The 18230-nt window shown below is 36.6% G+C and overlaps 1 protein-coding gene across 1 annotated transcript in view; it reads right to left on the reverse strand.

Annotated features, from left to right (window-relative positions):
• EDEM3 (ER degradation enhancing alpha-mannosidase like protein 3) overlaps positions 1-18230 on the reverse strand; it is a 65807-nt gene that overhangs the window by 12908 nt on the left and 34669 nt on the right. Inside the window, exons 10-18 of the mRNA XM_054711555.1 lie at positions 17350-17475; positions 17059-17142; positions 15422-15505; positions 14745-14869; positions 10020-10185; positions 9604-9758; positions 8596-8752; positions 6045-6236; positions 4452-4617 (exon numbers count right to left, since the gene is read on the reverse strand). Coding sequence (XP_054567530.1) covers positions 4452-4617; positions 6045-6236; positions 8596-8752; positions 9604-9758; positions 10020-10185; positions 14745-14869; positions 15422-15505; positions 17059-17142; positions 17350-17475 — 1255 coding nt within the window. The remainder of the gene's footprint in view (positions 1-4451; positions 4618-6044; positions 6237-8595; positions 8753-9603; positions 9759-10019; positions 10186-14744; positions 14870-15421; positions 15506-17058; positions 17143-17349; positions 17476-18230) is intronic.

Genomic DNA, 18230 nt, shown 5'->3' on the forward strand with positions numbered 1-18230 from the left:
GGAATTTATTTTCCTTCTACAATTGAAACTTTGTAGCCTGGAGCGGAGCCAAGCCTGGGGCTCCCTCCGAGGCCGCCAGCCATTTCTGTTGGGGTTATAATTGAAATTTTGTTGCCTTAAGCAAGTGGGCCCCGCCAGGGTGTGCGGAAAGCTTTGCTTCCCCTGTTGCCGGCGGCAACCCTGGCCTACTCTCTCAAGCTCCATTCTGCCGCCATTTGTTTGAATTTGTTTACCTTCTATAATTGAAACTTTGTAGCTTGAGTGGAGGCTTAGGCGTGACAAGGGCAGGCAGAAAGCTTGGCTTCCTCTGTTACCTAGGAAACCTTGCTCTCTGTGGCTGTAGCCATCTTGGTTTGGGTTAATTTGCATGCTCGTTCTGATTGGGTGGTGGGCGTGGCTTATGGGTGTGTCGGTGGTATGGTCAATTTGCATATTTGTCTATTATTAGGATTAAATCAACATTGGAGTGCTCATAAGGGATAAACAAAAAGAATACTTTTGAGGAGAAACCAAGATGGCGGCATAGGTAAACACCTGAACTTGCTGCCTCGCACAACAATTCAAAACTAAAACTAAAAGACAAAACAGACAACATCCAGAACCACAGGAAGGCTGGCTAAGTGGAAATTCTACAACTAGAAGGGAAGAGAAAAGCACACTGAGACTCAGAGGAGCTTCGGAAGTAAAGTGCAAAGGTACAGAGACGTGTGTGCACAGCTGGCTTTTTCAACTGAGTACGCAACTGGCTTTTTCAGCCCACAGGGATACACAAGCCCCCGACTGCTCTGAACTCCAGTTCTGGGCGAGACTCTGGGGACCCAAACTCTACGGGGAGAAACTGGTCTGGCAGTGGGCATAACTCGAGGGCGGCTTTCTCTCGGTGGTGCTTGCAGTGATTACCAAGGGACAATGAGACCCAGGGCCTCTTAAGGCAGGGCTGATGGGAAGCCATTGCTGTTTGCTCCACCCTGAAACTCTGCCCCATCCAAGATGTGCGCAGAGGCTTTTGCATATGAATGGCTTGGTCCTTTGAAATCTAAACTTGCCTAACAAACTGCAGCTGAGTCAGAGAGACCCAGAACATCCAAAAGAAGGCCCAAGGCCCCACAGTAGCTTGCATTGCTTCACAGCTTGGCCTCATCTGGGCACCTCCAAAACCCAAAAGAAGAAGAGGAATCTGCAGATCTCTCCGTAGCTCCTGCTGGTGGCCTCAGGCAGAGGCTAAAATAGCACCTCCTTGGAGATCCAAGAGCCAGTGTACCCAAGGGTCAGAGTAGGACCATCCAGATTACAACTCCTCAGATCCATAAGGGACACACTCAGGGGGCACATACTCAGTGAGCACCAAAGCCCCACTGAAGCAAGTCTTGCCTCATAAGGGTGTCTCCAGCACAGAAGTTCTCACAGCATAGACACAGCTGATCCTCACAGTCAATTGGCTGGAGGTCAATTCCTCGCAGTGATACCAACAACAATCAAGGCTTAACTACAAGACTATGCACACAGTCCACAAAGGGGTGCACCAAGAGTGGTAACTGGGGATGCTGAGCCACTGGGCCCTATAGGACACAAAGCCACTCTATCAACTCAGGGAAGCAGCCAAAATATGGAGACAAAGAACAGGTCACAAACGAAAGAAATGGAGGAAAACACACGACTGGATATAGAGTTCAAAACCACGGTTAGACGGTTTTTCAAGAATTTTCTGGAAAAGGCCGATAAATTTAGTGAGACCCTCGAGGATATGAAAAAGGACCAACTAGAAATTAAGCATACACTGACTGAAATAAAAAATAATATACAGAGATCCAACAGCAGACTAGAGGATCGCAAGAATCAAGTCAAAGATCTGAAATACAAAGAAGCAAAAAACACCCAACTGGAAAAGCAAAAAGCAAAAATAATCCCAAAATATGAAGACAGTGTAAGGAACCTCTGGGACAACTTCAAGCGTAGCAACATCCAAATTATGGGGGGTGCCAGAAGAAGAGAGAGAGCAAGATACTGAAAACCTATTTGAAGAAATAATGACTGAAAACTTCCCCCACCTGGTGAAAGAAATAGACTTACAAGTCCAGGAAGCACACAGAACCCCAAACAAAAGGAATCCAAAGAGGACCACACCAAGACACATCATAATCAAAGTGCCAAGAGCCAAAGACAAAGAGAGAATATTAAAAGCAGCAAGAGAAAAACAGTTACCTACAACAGAAACTATGCAGGCTAGATGGGAGTGGCAAGAAATATTCAAAGTGATGAATAGCAAGAACCTACAACCAAGATTACTCTACCCAGCAAAGCTATCATTCAGAATTGAAGGGCAGATAAAGAGCTTCACAGATAAGAAAAAGCTAAAGGAGTTCATCACCACCAAACCAGTATTATATGAAATGCTGAAAGGCATTCTTTAACTTTTTGCACTCGGATGTCGAGTGTGACTCGACACGGTTAGCATCGGTAGCAGCTCGTATGTCGAGCCACACTCGACACGTAGTTTCACTGCGGGGGGAAGAGGGATTTTTGTCTATTTTTCCAGTATCTTTTCTTGTTTTCATTAGCATGAAAGGACAAGTAAAATGTAAATGCCGTCTCAACTGATGCCAAAAAAGAAAAAATGAAAAACCGATAACGCATGTGACATTTATTAGGAAACTAGTACATGATCTTGTTGGAGAATTCAGAGGTGGTACACTAACTTCCAGGGGTAGATTATTATCCACTAACTTAGAGCAACGTTTAGATGGAAAGCTCCATATAATCACACCTTACCCTAACAAAAAAACACAAAGATTGTGTTGTTTGTTCTAACAGAAAAATCAAAGGAGGAAGAAGAGAGACTATTTATATTTGCGAAACATGTGAATGTAAACCAGGTCTTCATGTGGGTGAATGTTTCAAAAAATATCACACCATGAAAAATTATAGAGATTAAAATTACTCTTTGAATGTATCAATAATTTGAAATATAAAAAAATCCAAACAAATAAGTTTGTATGAAAAGAAACTCCAGTTTTTTATTCTACTGCCACGCTTTGTAAAATCTGGGGTATTTAAAAAATTAAATCCTGAATAGAATAAAGGAATCTAGCAAAAAGCAAGCGAGTGCAAAGGGTTAAGAAGAGGAAAAAGAAGAAAAAGGTCAAGATAAAAATTCTGAACAACAAATACATGTCTATCAACAAGTGAACTAAAAATCAAGTGAATAAAAAATCTGATGAACAGAATAAACTGGTGAATATAATAGAATCAGGGGCGTAGAAAGGGAGTGGACTGACAATTCTCGGGGGGAAAGTGATATGGGGGATGCGGGAAGAGACTGGACAAAAATCATACACCTATGGATGAGGACAGTGTGTGTGTGGGGGGGGTAAGGGGAGAGGGTGGGGTGGGAACTGGGTGGAGGGGAGCTATGGGGGGAAAAAAGAACAATTGTAATAATCTGAACAATAAAGATTAAAAAAAAAAGAATACTTTTTCACTGAAATAAACCCTAATATTTTAAATACCTTACTTTTATTTACCCTAAATTCAAAAAGGGAATCTTTCCTAATTAGAAAGAAAAAATTCAAACTGGATTTTCCCCGTGAGAGAAGCTATGCAGAAGAACTGTGCAATTAGGATGTGACCTCAGGTCTTTTAGTTCTTTCTAAATGTAAATTCCTTCCTACTTGAAGCATAGAAAAATTTATATTTTTCCTGGTAGTCATGGTCTGCTTGTCATGATATGAATTCCTACAAAAAAATAAAAAATCAAAGCACACTGGTTGAAATGCATGAGTGAAATTATTTCAAGTTTGTAATTTCAGAGGGGAAAGACCAAGGAGATAAAAATTTACTAGCAACTAATGCTTATACCTATGATATGTCAGCTATTATGCTAAGAAATTTTATATATATTATTTTCAAACTTTATAATCACCTAAAAGATATTTATTACCACATTCACTGAAGCTAATAAATATTCTACTGAATAAACAGATAAACTAACACTGGGCCACATTACACCATGATTTTGTGGCAGAGCCAAGAAGTGCGCCCCCAGGTGTCTGATTCCAAAGCCTGAATGTTTGAGGCAGAATGGGTATTTTCAATGGCTCCCACTGGAGGTGGCAGGATGCAAGTCTTGCCCTTACAGAGCTTTGGCTCTTCTGGGCACATTTTCTTATTCATGGTGTTGGGTGATTTTACCTCTCCCCTCTACCCACCTTCATACCTGTCGGCAAGTACTTTTACTGGCATTAATATACAGAAACCCATCTCTAGACTTTCAAAAAAGATATGAGACCTACAGAAATTATTGAGAGCCATTGGATTACCTACTCATTATGCTGTCTATTGAAATAAAAACAAAACAAACGTTTTTATATAATTTTGGAAAACAAAGGGGAAAAAATCCCCAAAATTACCTCCTTCTAGTCAACAGAATGATGCTGAGGTGGAGGATGACTTACCAATGACAATGCCACCGATGGCTCCAGCATTCTGGATGTTGCGTGCCTTTTCTGCAAACATGCACTGTCCTCTTTGTAGCAAAGCAATTTTTCCCATCACTGCCTCGGGGTTAGTAAGCTCTGAACAACCATTGTATGGTTTACTGCTTGCAACAAATCCTCTTGTCTGTCAGAAATAAAAGTGACTTCAATATTCTTTTATCTTCTCAAATAACTATCTAGTCATTAAATAAAATTCGATATATAAATCTTTAGGTAGACCTCATTTCTTTACTAATGATAACACATCCAGTATATATATTTGGAATAAATTTTGTTTTGAGCATTTTGCATGTCATAGTACACAACTAATATTTCTATTTTGCTTTGCAGTTTATAAAGCATTTTTACATAACTTACTAAGCCTGATCTTTATAACTGCCTTGAATGATATAACACAGATAATAATTCATTTTATATATAAGGAAACTGAGACGTTACATAATTTGCTCTAAGACACAATGTTAATAAGTAGTCAAGTTGGAGCCCGATAGCCAGATTTACGACACACCCATATCCACACTTACAGCAGCTGGGACCACTATAAAACAATCATTGGTAACCAGAAAAATTCTTTGAAAGAGGAAAAAAAAAAAGATTTAGTCTACATGAATCTGCAAGCAGTTCTATCAGGATACTTAGGTTCTGGTTCCAGCTCTGCCACCAATTAGTTTGATGAACTTGTGAACTGTTCAACTGTGCAGGTCTTTGTTTCCTACGTCAAAACGAAGAAGAAAAACTAGCCCAGTCATATTCCATGTCTGCTCAGTGCAACCTCAGCATCAGCTCTCCACAGCCACTTGGGCACCTCAGCTTTTAGCCTCCAAGTCAGATTTTGGTTCAAAAAAAGGGTCTAGCAGTTGTTAAAGAAAACTGACCTAGCTGGGTTGGCTAAGTGGATAGAGCAGTGGCCTGTGGATCAAAGAGTCCTGGGTTTGATTCCGATCAAGGGCATGTACCTTGGTTGCAGACTTCACCCAGGCCCAGGCCCTGGTCGGGGCTCGTACAGGAGGCAACCAATCAATGTGTTTCTCTCACATCAATGTTTCTCTCTTATCTTGCCCTCTCTCTTCCACTCTCCCTAAAAATCAGTTGAAAAATATCTTCAGGTGAGGATTAACAAAACAAAACAAAGTCTGAAAATCATTTCAGATAAAGGTACTAATTTAGAGACCAAAAATTGGACAGTAAATGACCAATATTTTAAGTAAAATTTTATAAACATATTATAGATGTACATTATGACTCATCATTTACAAGATATACTTTTAACTTTTATTCTGAGAAAGTGAATATTTAGGTTTTTTAAATAAATCTTTAAAAATAGGTCATGGGAGCATTATCTCAATTCATTGAGGTTCTGCTTCCCGGCATATGTCGACAGTTTGGCTCAAATAAACTCACTAAAATTCTTTACAGGTTTCAATCGTTTTAAAAAAAAGGTCATTTTTTAATTAGAAAATAGACTAAATCTAAATAGAAACTAAGAAATTAGATAATACTTAAACAATATTTTTAACTCAGTTTCAGCAAGCACATGGTAAGCGTACACACCTCTTTATGTTTAGACAGATCTAGCCCAAACTGAGCTGGTCCGGCAGTCAATACTACCCTGCCAAAAAATGGGTGGGAAACAATTTGTACAGCTCGGGGCGGTAGCTGCTGTTCTTTCTGTTGCTGACTTGACAATTCAATCATCTCCTGCATAAACCTCAACCCATCTTCAGCATCAATTGAACTAGCAGCCTAGGAAAGAAACAGATATTTTATCCCTTCTGGAAACATTTAACTTTCTTTTTTAATATTGAACTTTAATACTATTGCACTGGTCTTCCACTCTAAATTTCCTCCTTTGAGTTTTGGTCCCTACCAAATATTTATAGCTTGATTTTTCTTTAAAAAAAATACTACTTCTGAAAATTACATCTGTAGTTTTTACCAATAGCTCCTTCACTGTTCTATAAACCATTTTTGATATAAGTTGAGAATTGAACTTCCACCCAATGATCAAATGCTCATTTTGCTTGTTTTCTCCACTGTTTCCCCTTTTAAGAAATAAACACCATACCTGATCCATACTTCCTTTCTTTGAAATTATGAACCAACAATCAGATTAATTTCAAAACATATTTATTAGGTAACTATTATATTCCAGCACTTGACTAGACACTGAGGAGACAGACTTTTTACTTTAAGAAGTTTATATCTAGAGGAGAGAGACGTGTGAAATTAGCTATAATTATATTTTTCAAGTGGGAATGTGGACAAGGAAATGACAATTCTGCCAGTGTGGATCTGGAAAATAGAATGACATCTGAATTGAGTCTTTAGAGAGGAAAAGCTGAAGAATGCCTCACAAGAATAGAAAAAAATGGATTCCTGACACTTTACAGGAAAAGTCAACGGGACTTGATGGGAGTGAAGAGAATAGAGGACAGAGAGGATTTGGGAGATAGAAGTTCAAGCCTATCCTGAAATTATGGTGGCTTCGTTTTGGTGACTTCAAGAATGATGACAGGGTTTACTGAGATGGAGAACGAGGAGGAGGAGAGCTGGAATAAGGAGGAGGCAGGGAGAGAATTCAGACTTGCACAGATTGAGGCTGAGATGTAGAAATGTATGACAGGTATATCAAAGCTGGGTTTAAGAGTAAAGTTAGGAATCAGGGTTATATATGTATAGATAAGAAATCAAGTGTACAAAGATGATAGCTGAGCTTGTAGAAACAGATGAGACTGCTGAAGAAGTAGAGAGAGAAAAGGGAATGAACCAGATCCTTTGGTAGAGCCTACACTGAGCGGTTCTGCCAAGAAAGAGAGCTATAAAGGCATGAACAGGAAGTGGAAAGATGTATGCTGGAAGCCAAGAAAAGGATACATTTTAAAAACAGGGCCATGCCCAATCAGTGTGGCTCAATGGTTGTGTCGACCTATGAACCAGGAGGTCACAGTTCAATTCCCAGTCAGGACACATTCCCTGGTTGCGGGTTTGATCCCCAGTGTGGGGCATGCAGGAGGCAGCCAATCAATGATTCTCTCTCATTGATGTTTCTCTCTCTTTCCCTTTCCCTTCCTCTCTGAAATCAATAAAAATATATTTAAAAACAGGGCTGTCAAACCCTGGCCAGTGTGGCTCAGTTGACTGGCCGTTGTCTATGTACCAAAAGGTTGCCAGTTCAATTCTTGGTCAGGACACATGCCTGGGTTGTGGGTTCAGTCCCCTGGTGGGTGTTGCAGGAGACAACGAATCAATGTCTTGCTCTCACATTGATGTTTCTCTCTCTTCCTCTTTCTCTAAAAGTCAATTTTAAAAATATTTAAAAAAATAAATAGGGGGCAGTCAACTGTTAGAGAGAAAAATTCAATCACATGAGGATTAGGAGGCCACTGAGTGACAATTGTTAGCAATGCCATTAGAGATGCCACTCCCACTACTGAGGAGTGAGGGTAATGAAACATAAGGAAACAGGCAGAATATTCTTTAAGGAAGAATGGATGTGGAAAGAACAGAAATGAAACAGAAATCTGAGAGGGAGGTAAGGTGGTGGGAAGTTTAAATTTGAAATTTAGGGATACCTGATTATGAGTCTAGGTTGAAATAATTTAAAGACCTCATGTTATGAAAACTTTTAAAGCAAAAATCAATAAAAATTTCCCCAAAAGACATGTTATCTTTTCTAGGAGTAGACAGATAAATGTAAATTTTGATTTCTACAGTGAATAAAATACTTAGATTCAGTAGCTCTTTGGAAAATAAAATAATGTAAAATATAAATATTAAAACTAATTATTACCATTTAAGATTATGCTCTAAATAAAAACAGTGGAAAGACAAGGGACTGAGAAACAGAAAACTTAGACTTGAGTCCTATATTTACCTTTATTACCTTAAGCAAATTGCCCAGCCTATTCATGATTTAATTGATCTATACTATGAAGGGTTGAATTAGTTGGCTTACCAACATATTTTCAAGTCCTTAAATTTTGACTCTCTAACTTTAAACCATACATTAAAAGTTTTTAAAAAGCCCAATGTCATTATCTTATGAAAGCTTATAAGACTAAAAAGAGCAGAGTTGCATCTAATTAATACAGCAATGTCTTACTTGGATTGCATGTTGAACCAACTGGACTCTCCCATCTTTGAGGTGAATCAAACTCACCCCCATCTTCTTCAAGATTTCTAAATGCTCAGGGTTAGTGGCCATGAAATCTCTGGCTCTCAGCGGGGGTTTAGCTCCACTCCTGAAACTCTCCTCTCTGCTAAAAGTAATTATAAGCAAGGCTTAAAAAACTGTAAGTCAGAATGGGAGAAAAACATAAAGCAAATAGAAATAATGTTAGATACTTGCAAAACTGCTAGATTTAGAACTAGTGAAAATGGAGTAACTGGAAATAGGTATTTTCCTCCATATAATTTAGGTTACTAGTAAGTGGTATAGCTTTCAAATAATATTTTACAGTTATAAAATCATGTATATTATCAATAAGTTAGTATTAGTCAACAAAATTATAACCATTTGAAAATACAGAATAGGTTGGGTTGAGATTTGTTACTACTGATTTCTTTCTCAAAAACCAGATTTCTCTGTCTGCATTTTAAAAGCAAAACAATAGTTATATCAGTGAATTATAACATTCACTTAAATTTTTTATTTCCTAGTAATAGCCTTTCTAATTTAAGTACTTATAAGAAAATGAATTAATTAAGGCAAAAATTTAACAACCAAGAATAAGTACATCAAAAAATAAAACATATATTTGCACTACACACACTGCAAGTAAAAGGAAAAATACTTTCTACATATATAAGACATGGAAATATTTGATGAAACTATTCCATAAATGAGCTACACAAGTTGAAAACTGCCCATTGACTACTATTATTCAGTTCATTAAACAAAAAATAGAAAATTTCCATAATAATAAGACATCACAGAATAAAATTTGCCATCTAACTTTACTAATAATTTTTATTTTATTTTAATCAGCAATAACTACATGCCGCAATATTTTTGGTCTAAGTGAATGTCTACTGTTATATGTCCCTTATGTTCTCTTTCCTTTATTAAGAATAAGTCTGATATTAACAAATATAAAATAAGATATCTTACACTCTGATGACGCCTCTAGGACAGCTCTTATCCACCACATTTTTCAAGGGTTCACGAATGCTCTGAGCATACAATGGATCATTAGGGAAGAGAATCTGAGTATTTGGACAAGTCCAATCAAAATTACTGTCATCCAGTTCTATATATTCTGAAGTCTACAATGTAAAAGAATGTTATGTGAATAAGTATTTTTTTTACTTAGCATTATAGTTTGTTCAAAGAAAAATTTAAATAAAATGTAAGTATATAGGATGTCATAAAAAAAAATAAATAAGAAAACATCAAGTTTACTTTTCCTCCTCCCATACTACATTTACTGAATTCTAGTCATGGATTACTTTTCGCTTGGGAAAAATAAAACAAACACAGGAAAGTAAGTAAGAGAGTAAGACATTTGATTAAAAAATATAACCTACTGTGCTCTTCTTAGAGATGCTTTGATTTGTAGTAGAGAGCCAGAGAGGTAACAGATGAGCTTCTGTTGTGAATATGTAATCTTCTATGTCAAAAATAATATCTTCTTTATCCGCAAATAACAGGTAAAGATATTTAAACATTTCAGCCAAGAAGAAAGAATCCATTCTAAAATAAGAGGTTACAAATAAATCTAAGAATATAAAAACATCCTAATACCAACTATCTGAAAGTCAGAGTCCAGGTCAACAGATATATTACACTAACTTAGATGTCCAAGGAACTATAGACTACATCTATCCCCTGGTGGTAATGGCATTGACTCGCCAAGCATTTTCCAAAGAAACGAAAAGACCAGTGTGCCTGCCTACCACACAGGTACACTAGATCTTGCCAATACTGCACACAAAACCTTCCTACTGGCCTTCCAAGGAGCGAGGGTTTTCCATTTCTTCTATAGAGAACCAATAGTCAGGAGGTAATGCAGGTAAACTTTACTGCTGAGAACCATATAATCCAGGCGTCCTCAAACTACGGCCCGCGGGCCACATGCAGGTGTTTTTGCCGTTTTGTTTTTTTACTTCAAAATAAGATATGTGCAGTGTGCATAAGGAATTTGTTCATAGTTTTTTTTAAACTATAGTTCGGCTCTCCAACGCTCTGAGGGACAGTGAACTGGCCCCCTGTTTAAAAAGCTTGAGGACCCCTGATATAATCCTTAATTTATATTAATTGAAGGGGATGAAGTAATACAATTTTGATAGAGTTTACTCTGCATCCATTTAAGTGATAATTTAAAAAGACATTAAAGGTAAAGGAATCATTTACAAAAAGTTTCATGAAAAAAGTTACAACACAAAATCCCATGGAGTATAACTTTGTAAATATTTACATACCTGTCAAGAAGAGATATGAAAAATAAAGGGGACAGACGTATGTGACTTTACTATTTAATGTTGTAATGTTTTAATAAGCAATTTTTAAAAGTTGTAATAAATTTAAAAGTGGCAGAAAAAGAGCAAAAGAACATAGCTGTTAGATGGAGTTATAGTAACATGAAATTTAATCAATTTACCACCTCACAAAGCATCTAATTTTTGACAATAATAAATAACTTGTACCATACTGGACAGAATGCATAGTTTCAGACCTCTGGCCAAGCGCAATTCCTGGCACACAGAATGCACTCAATAAACATCTAATAAACGGAAATCAAGTTTACCAGCATTACTAAAGAATGAAGTGGAGAGGCCATGGGACAGAGTGGTCAAGAACACGGGCTTTGGAAACAGAAAAGAGCATCCACTGACTAGCTGTGTAACCAGGGGACATTATACAAGGACTGTGAGCTTCAGTTTGTTCTTCTGTAAAGAACATAATAATCATTCACACCTAGCACTGGGGTAAAGACTAAATAAGAGATTTTATGTCCATTGTTTAGCATAGCACCTGGCATAAATATGAGCTCAGAAATAGAGCAATTATTCTTTTTCCTACCTACAAATGACGTTTTACTTTGGAATAATAACTCATCTGTCACCTGTCAAAACCTTTTTGAACATTTTAGATGTTAATCTTTATAGAACAGATAAAATAGTTCCCTGTCAACCTGAGTACACCTGTCATAACTTAATATTTTCTGAAGGACTGACAATTATTATCACAAGCAAATGCTAGCTTGAGAACTATAGACTCATGAGCAGGATGTTGGTTTTTGACAAATTCTAGAACTGTCTACGAAACAGAAACATTTGAAATACTTGGAAAAGAATAGAGACATGGTAAGATCACTAGGTATGAGTTGCGTAAAGCTAGCAAGCTGGGTATCTTATATATCTAACCTATATTAAAAACAATAAACATGTACACAAATGCATAACACACAGGCATTAAAATGTCTTGCCCTGGTGGGTAGCTCAGTTGGTTGGAGCATTGTCCCTATATGCCAAGGTTGTGGGTTCTATCCCTGGTCAGGGCACATATAAGAATCAATGAATGCATAAATAAGTGGAACAACAAATCGATGTTTCTCTGTCTCTTTCTCTCTCTCTCCCTCCCCCTGCCCTTCCTGTCTCTAAAAATCAATAAATAAAAATTTTTTAAAATTTCTGGAAGACTGTTTATCAAATTGCCAACAGTGGTATCTTAGGGTGGGCAAGTAGGAAAAGTGTCTTAGGAAAGATTTTCATTTTTTTTTTTTTTTTTTTTGCCACTTAAATTCTTTCCAGTGATCATGTACTATTAGTAAAATATAGATCTTTCCATTTGGAAAACTGTGGACGTGTGGACACTGGTGAGCCAGACAACAGCACTGAGAGATATGCAGTGAGGAGGCAGCCAAATGCAGAGAGCGTGTAATGAAAAGCTCTCAAATGCCATGCCATGAAGTCGTGGTCTTATCCAACATTCTGCCCCCAAAATTTTTAAGGCATGTTCATCTAAACTGCAGATCACTAAATACAGGTAGATTAGCTAATACATTAGATGACTGAGATGAGATTCAAGCTCTCTTTCAACAAATATAAACTTTTGCTGGGATGCGTATGAAGTTCTAAGTTTACACTAAAAAAAAAAAAAAAAAAGTCATTTGCTCAAGAGCAGGGTGGAGAACACCCATTTGTCACCAGGTCATAGTTAAGTGTCTGAGGTCAACTAGCCACAAGTTCACGGTGAGTTGAACATGATAAAGTTGCTAAAAAAAACCCCACAACAACCCTAAAGCACATCTAATAATAAAACATTAAGATTAGTAGTTTTCAACCTTTTGTTAGGCCAATGCATCAGAGAGGTACATACTGCCATGAGTGAGTCAAAGAAGCAGTGATCCTCAATTGCATAGGAAGTGTAAGCCCTTCAGCCCCTTAGAAAATGAGCAATCTCCTGCCTGAATTCAGATGGTAACAGTGCTGTTGTGCCAGGCACCTGTTGAGTTTGGTTAATTCTGGACGTGATTTTTAATAGACACTTATATACTGGAATACAATCAAAAAGGAGTAAAGGCAGTGATGAGAGGTCCAGAAACAATGCCATGTAATTCTCTGTAATTCCTCAACCTCCTTCTACTATAGCACCTATCACATGGTTGTGATTAATTCTGTACACACTACTTTCTTCACTGATTCTGATAAATCTTTCCATCCTCAAATTGAAGTGCAGTGCCTGGCAGGCAGTAAGTGATTAATTAAAAAGCCAACCTGCCTTGATTAGAATTAACTTAAGCTTACTAATTGTATGACCTAGGGCAAGTTCCCTAACTTTTCTGTGCCTTCGTTTCTTCAGCTATAAAATGAAGATTATAATAGAAATTACACATCAGAAGGTTGTTGTAAACATCAAATGAGTTAAACATCCAAAGTTCTTAGTTAGGAGAGTGCTTGGACTTAGGAAGCAGTCAATAAATGCTACAGATAAATACATAGACTATCTGCTTTCATTACTTGCTGTTTGTTATCTATATGCCTGCTTTCAGAAACCTATCCATTCTTCATCCATCAGCTGTGCTCAGGGAAGGAGGTCCCAGACCTAATTACCAGTAACTATTACCTAAATACTCTGAGTAAAGGACTAAGGGACAACTCTGAGTAGATGCTGAGTCTATGTTTCATCTACCTCCAGTATCCTTGCCCAAAACTCCTTCTACCGCTCTCTTCTCTCTACTTCTTGCTCATCCTTCATGACACAGAAACCTTTCAGTGACTATCACACCCCAAGTTATATTTCATGTCCCTTTAATATGTTCTGTAGCACTTACCCAATGTTTTAAAGCCTGTTTATCTGCCTGTCTTCAGTGATTCATGACAGGAAGTAAATGTTTCTATATCATTAATCCTCAAAAACCAGTATAATTGGTGCATAAGACACCTTGATAAATATTTCTGGAATGAGTTATTTGATAAACAAATGAGCAAACAAGCTTTACTATTCTTTCAGAGATGTGTTCTGAACAGTTCAAGTAACCAGATAGCCCAGCCAGTGTGATTCACTGGTTGAGTGTCGACCTATGAACCAAGAGGTCATGGTTCCATTCCCAGTCCAGGCACATGCATGGGTTGCAGGTTCAGTCCCCAGGGTGGGGCATCCAGGAGCAGCCAATCAATGATCCTCTCATCATTGATGTTTCGCTGTCTCTCTTTCTGAAGTCAATAAAAATATATTTAAAAACAAAAAACAGGTAAGTGAGCTTGGAATAACTGGAATGCCAGGGAATGTCACATTAACCAAAGCGTGCTTTTTATATCCTGAGTACTTCGTGCCATCTACATCTATCTAAGTATCCAATGAATAGAAACTGCCAATGGTCTTTCCCAGCCCTCCAAATCAGCAACCAATAAGAATACACACATTAACCATGATATTGTTTTTTTGTGGAATTCTTGTCTGAAGAAAAATAATCCAGATCATTCATTATCACCTTGATAATTTCTAACAGTTTATATAATATAAAAAAACTATTAACAAAGGCAACTAAAACCTCAATATTCCTAACACTCCTAATATCAAGGTTCTGATATTTAACATTTATTCATCTTTTAAAAAATACTTTGAGCACCCACCATATGTCAGGCACTATGATAAAAATACAAACTTTTCAAACAATTACAATTGAGCCTATTCGAGTTTTAAATTAAACACAACAAAATAAGGTTTGCATCTTCAAATACTCTTTGTAAAAGCATTAAGTGTATCTGAATTCTAACTAGTAGTAGTATTTTTAGGAATTGTTTTACCTGTCCTCGTGACTTCCAGTGCGAACATCCTTCATGGCAGCGAATCCGCAAGGCACTCGAGCATATTTATTTAAGTTTTCAATAAGTGTTTTCCCTACTTCAAGGTAGTAAGGGTCTCCTGTAGCCTATTAAAAAGGAGAATGAATAGATAGATAGATAGACAGACAGACAGACAGATGCATACACATGTATGTAGCTTATATATTACCATACATTTGTCACATATGTATCGAGCACCTACTAGGTGTCAGGCACTGGAACACACGTTACACAGAACCTCGCTCTGAAAATAAGCCATAGACTATGCTTTACAGAATTATTAAACACACAATTGGAAAGCCATCCAACTGTATATCTTAGCCTTTAAATTTCTAATGCCCTCAAAGTTTTCCTGATTAAAAGAAGGCAAGAGATATGCTTTAGAAAGCAGCTCTAGAATATAAATTTCTCTTTAAAGAAACGTTTACATAAATATCATTAAAAGGCATAAAAAACTTAGGTGTTGATTCTTGCATCTTTTAATAACTCTATGAGCTAGATGATTAAGAACCATGATATATCCAACCACTATAATATTTAAAAAGGTCTTTGAAAACCCAATTACTATTATAAGATAGTAAGATATGTAACAGCGGGGGCGGTTTTTAAACAGCAAAAAGGAAGGTAAATTAGCTTACTTTATACAAGAAGTAGGTACTTTCTGCAAATTCCGGTCTTAAAGGATGTTGAGCCCAATGTACCCTAAAATCTGTGGTAAATGCCTGAACACAAAAAATTCAAATAGACAAGAAAAAAAATGTGATTAAAAAATAATAAACAAGTGGGTTTAGATATATAAGTTAGATCATAAGCAAGTAAAAAGAATTGAAATACTGATAACAATTTTCATTTATTAAATGAAATTTTTCATTGCTTAAAATCACAATTCGTTTTTGCTAAGCTCCTATTTTTACCAATTAAATGAAATTATTTTTAAAATTATCATTTTGGCTACTAGGAAGCTTAGAAAAAACTATGAAACTAGTAATGACACTACATGGGTCCTGGTGGTACCACATTATTGTGTTTTTTTCTTTTTCCTTATTTCCGCTTTTTCTCTTAGTTATTAAGTCTCTAGTTCTCATATTTCTATTTTAGCATATGCTTTCTTTTGTAACAACCTCAAATCCTCCGTGGAATAAGAAAGGCATTATTTAAAAATAAAACTAGTCTCACTTGAAATGTATTCAATAACAAAGCCAACTGACTTAGAGGAAAACAAAAACCCTTACGAGAACCAAGTAAAATTTCTTTTGTGATAGCATGTATTTAGTTGAAACCTTAGCTTATTCTGAGTGAATATGAATTTTCTACAATATAGTACTCAGTCCTACTCACCGGAAGGCTAATAAAACTCTACTTTATAAAACAAACACTTTAGAAAGCATTCTAAATTGTTGGAATGCTTAGATAATCTCACAGAGGGCAATGAATAAGCAGGGACAGAACAAGGCCATAGATGAATTTGGAAGTTTTCAATGGTAAATTTCAGGAAAGCCAAGAAGTATGTTATTAAAATCCTGCCACAAGAAGCTAGCAAGAATATTACTGCCCTAACTGGTTTGGCTCAGTGGATAGAGCGTCGGCCTGTGGACTGAAGGGTCCCAGGTTCAATTCCGGTCAAGGGCATGTACCTTGGTTGCAGGCACATCCCCAGTAGGGGGTGTGCAGGAGGCAGCTGATCGATGTTTCTCTCTCATTGATGTTTCTAACTCTCTACCCCTCTCCCTTCCTCTCTGTAAAAAATCAATAAAATATATACTTTTTAAAAAGAATATTACTGATACAATGTATAAAAGCCATGCAGAATAACTGTCAATCTGTATGAGTAAGAGTTGTGATTCCCCATATTTCCAGGAAGCATGTGTGATCAGCAAAAGTATATTCAATGTATATCATTTCTATAATATAAGCTTTAGAAAATAAAAAGTAAAAAGGTTTCCCTGGTGGGTATGTGTAAAAGTTAGAATGTAATAATACGGAATGTCATGGATTAGCAAAGGTTGAGAACTACTAATTTGGAGTATTTTTCTTAACATAAAATCAATCAAATGTCAGAATTACTATAAACTAGACTTCTCTGAATACATGAAGCATAAACATATAAAATACTGTGTAAACTAAAAAGAAATTAAATAAATATATTTAAATTCCTCTTTTTTAAACAGGAAAATATAACAGGAAAGAATAGTCAAACTTGAAGATGACATTTTCTACCTTTAAATTAGCAATTTATAGTATATGTGAATTAGAATTCCAAAGATTATTTGCTTACCTCTGGTAGAAAATTGTGTTTTTTAATCACTTGATATAACATTTCATGAGTTTCAATAGCAGGTCTAATATCTCCTTTTAAGACCTAGAAATAAACATAACAACAAAACTGCCTAATAAAACATGAGTTGATTTTTTAATTTACAATCATTTTATAAACTGGAAAATGTAGATTAATACAATTTTGAAATGTGAGTCTGTTTGGTAATTCAAATTTAGAGATTAAAAATGCACTTAGTTATAATCATTTTACTTTTATATTAGGAAAACAGAGTTACTGGGCTTTTTTTACCTGCAGACCTGGAAAAAAGGCAAGCAAAGCATCCATCCAAGTCCGAGCATTCAGCATTGGCTTATGGATATGCACATCGAGTAGCAGAGGGGGCTGGCTGATGTACCGCATGATGGCATCATAGTGCTAAAAGATCACAATGTGTTCAGGAAAGGAGATGAAAAGAGATGAGCTATTCTAAACACAGCATTTCATTAAATAGTACTGTAACGGAATTAAACCTGGATTCATAAATAAACATATGACATCATTATGTAAATATTTAAATTATTTTAGATGGGAATCTTTCTAAAATATATTGTATATACTCCCCTGTGTTCTTCAACTCTGATGCAGAACATTAAAGACTATAGTCAATATGGGACCCTCTGGGGAAGTAGATCTGAGCATGGCTATCCTGAGGGATTAGCCCAGGGTTAGTACTCTTGTGGCCCAAGCATGCTCTTACAGCCTCTTGAAATATAGTTACAGGCTTCTAGATTAATAGAATTAGTTTTGTTTTCTCCTGTGTCTAGAAAGTTTGGGCCCTTCTCAGCTAAAACAATATTCTAGTGCCCACCACTACCCAAATTAATGAATCTGATCACCGTTGCTGCTCTTTCGGTCTACTATGTCTCTTAGGCTCTTAAAAACTCTTTGGCTTCTATCTTCTGCTAGTCATTTCTCAGCTGTAATAACAATTTGAACTGTTAAGAGTCAATGAATGACAATGAGCCAAAAAAAATGATCTGTCCTCATTTACCTCAAGAGAATGTTATAATCCAAATGAGGACTTATTTGGGACACTTGCCAGGGTTTTTCCCCCTAACTCATCTACTATTTAATCACACCATATGCATCAACTCATTTAATCCTACCCAAAACTCTATGAATAGTGATAG

This window comes from Eptesicus fuscus, chromosome 22 (genome assembly GCF_027574615.1).
Source record: "Eptesicus fuscus isolate TK198812 chromosome 22, DD_ASM_mEF_20220401, whole genome shotgun sequence".
Lineage (NCBI taxonomy): Eukaryota > Metazoa > Chordata > Mammalia > Chiroptera > Vespertilionidae > Eptesicus > Eptesicus fuscus.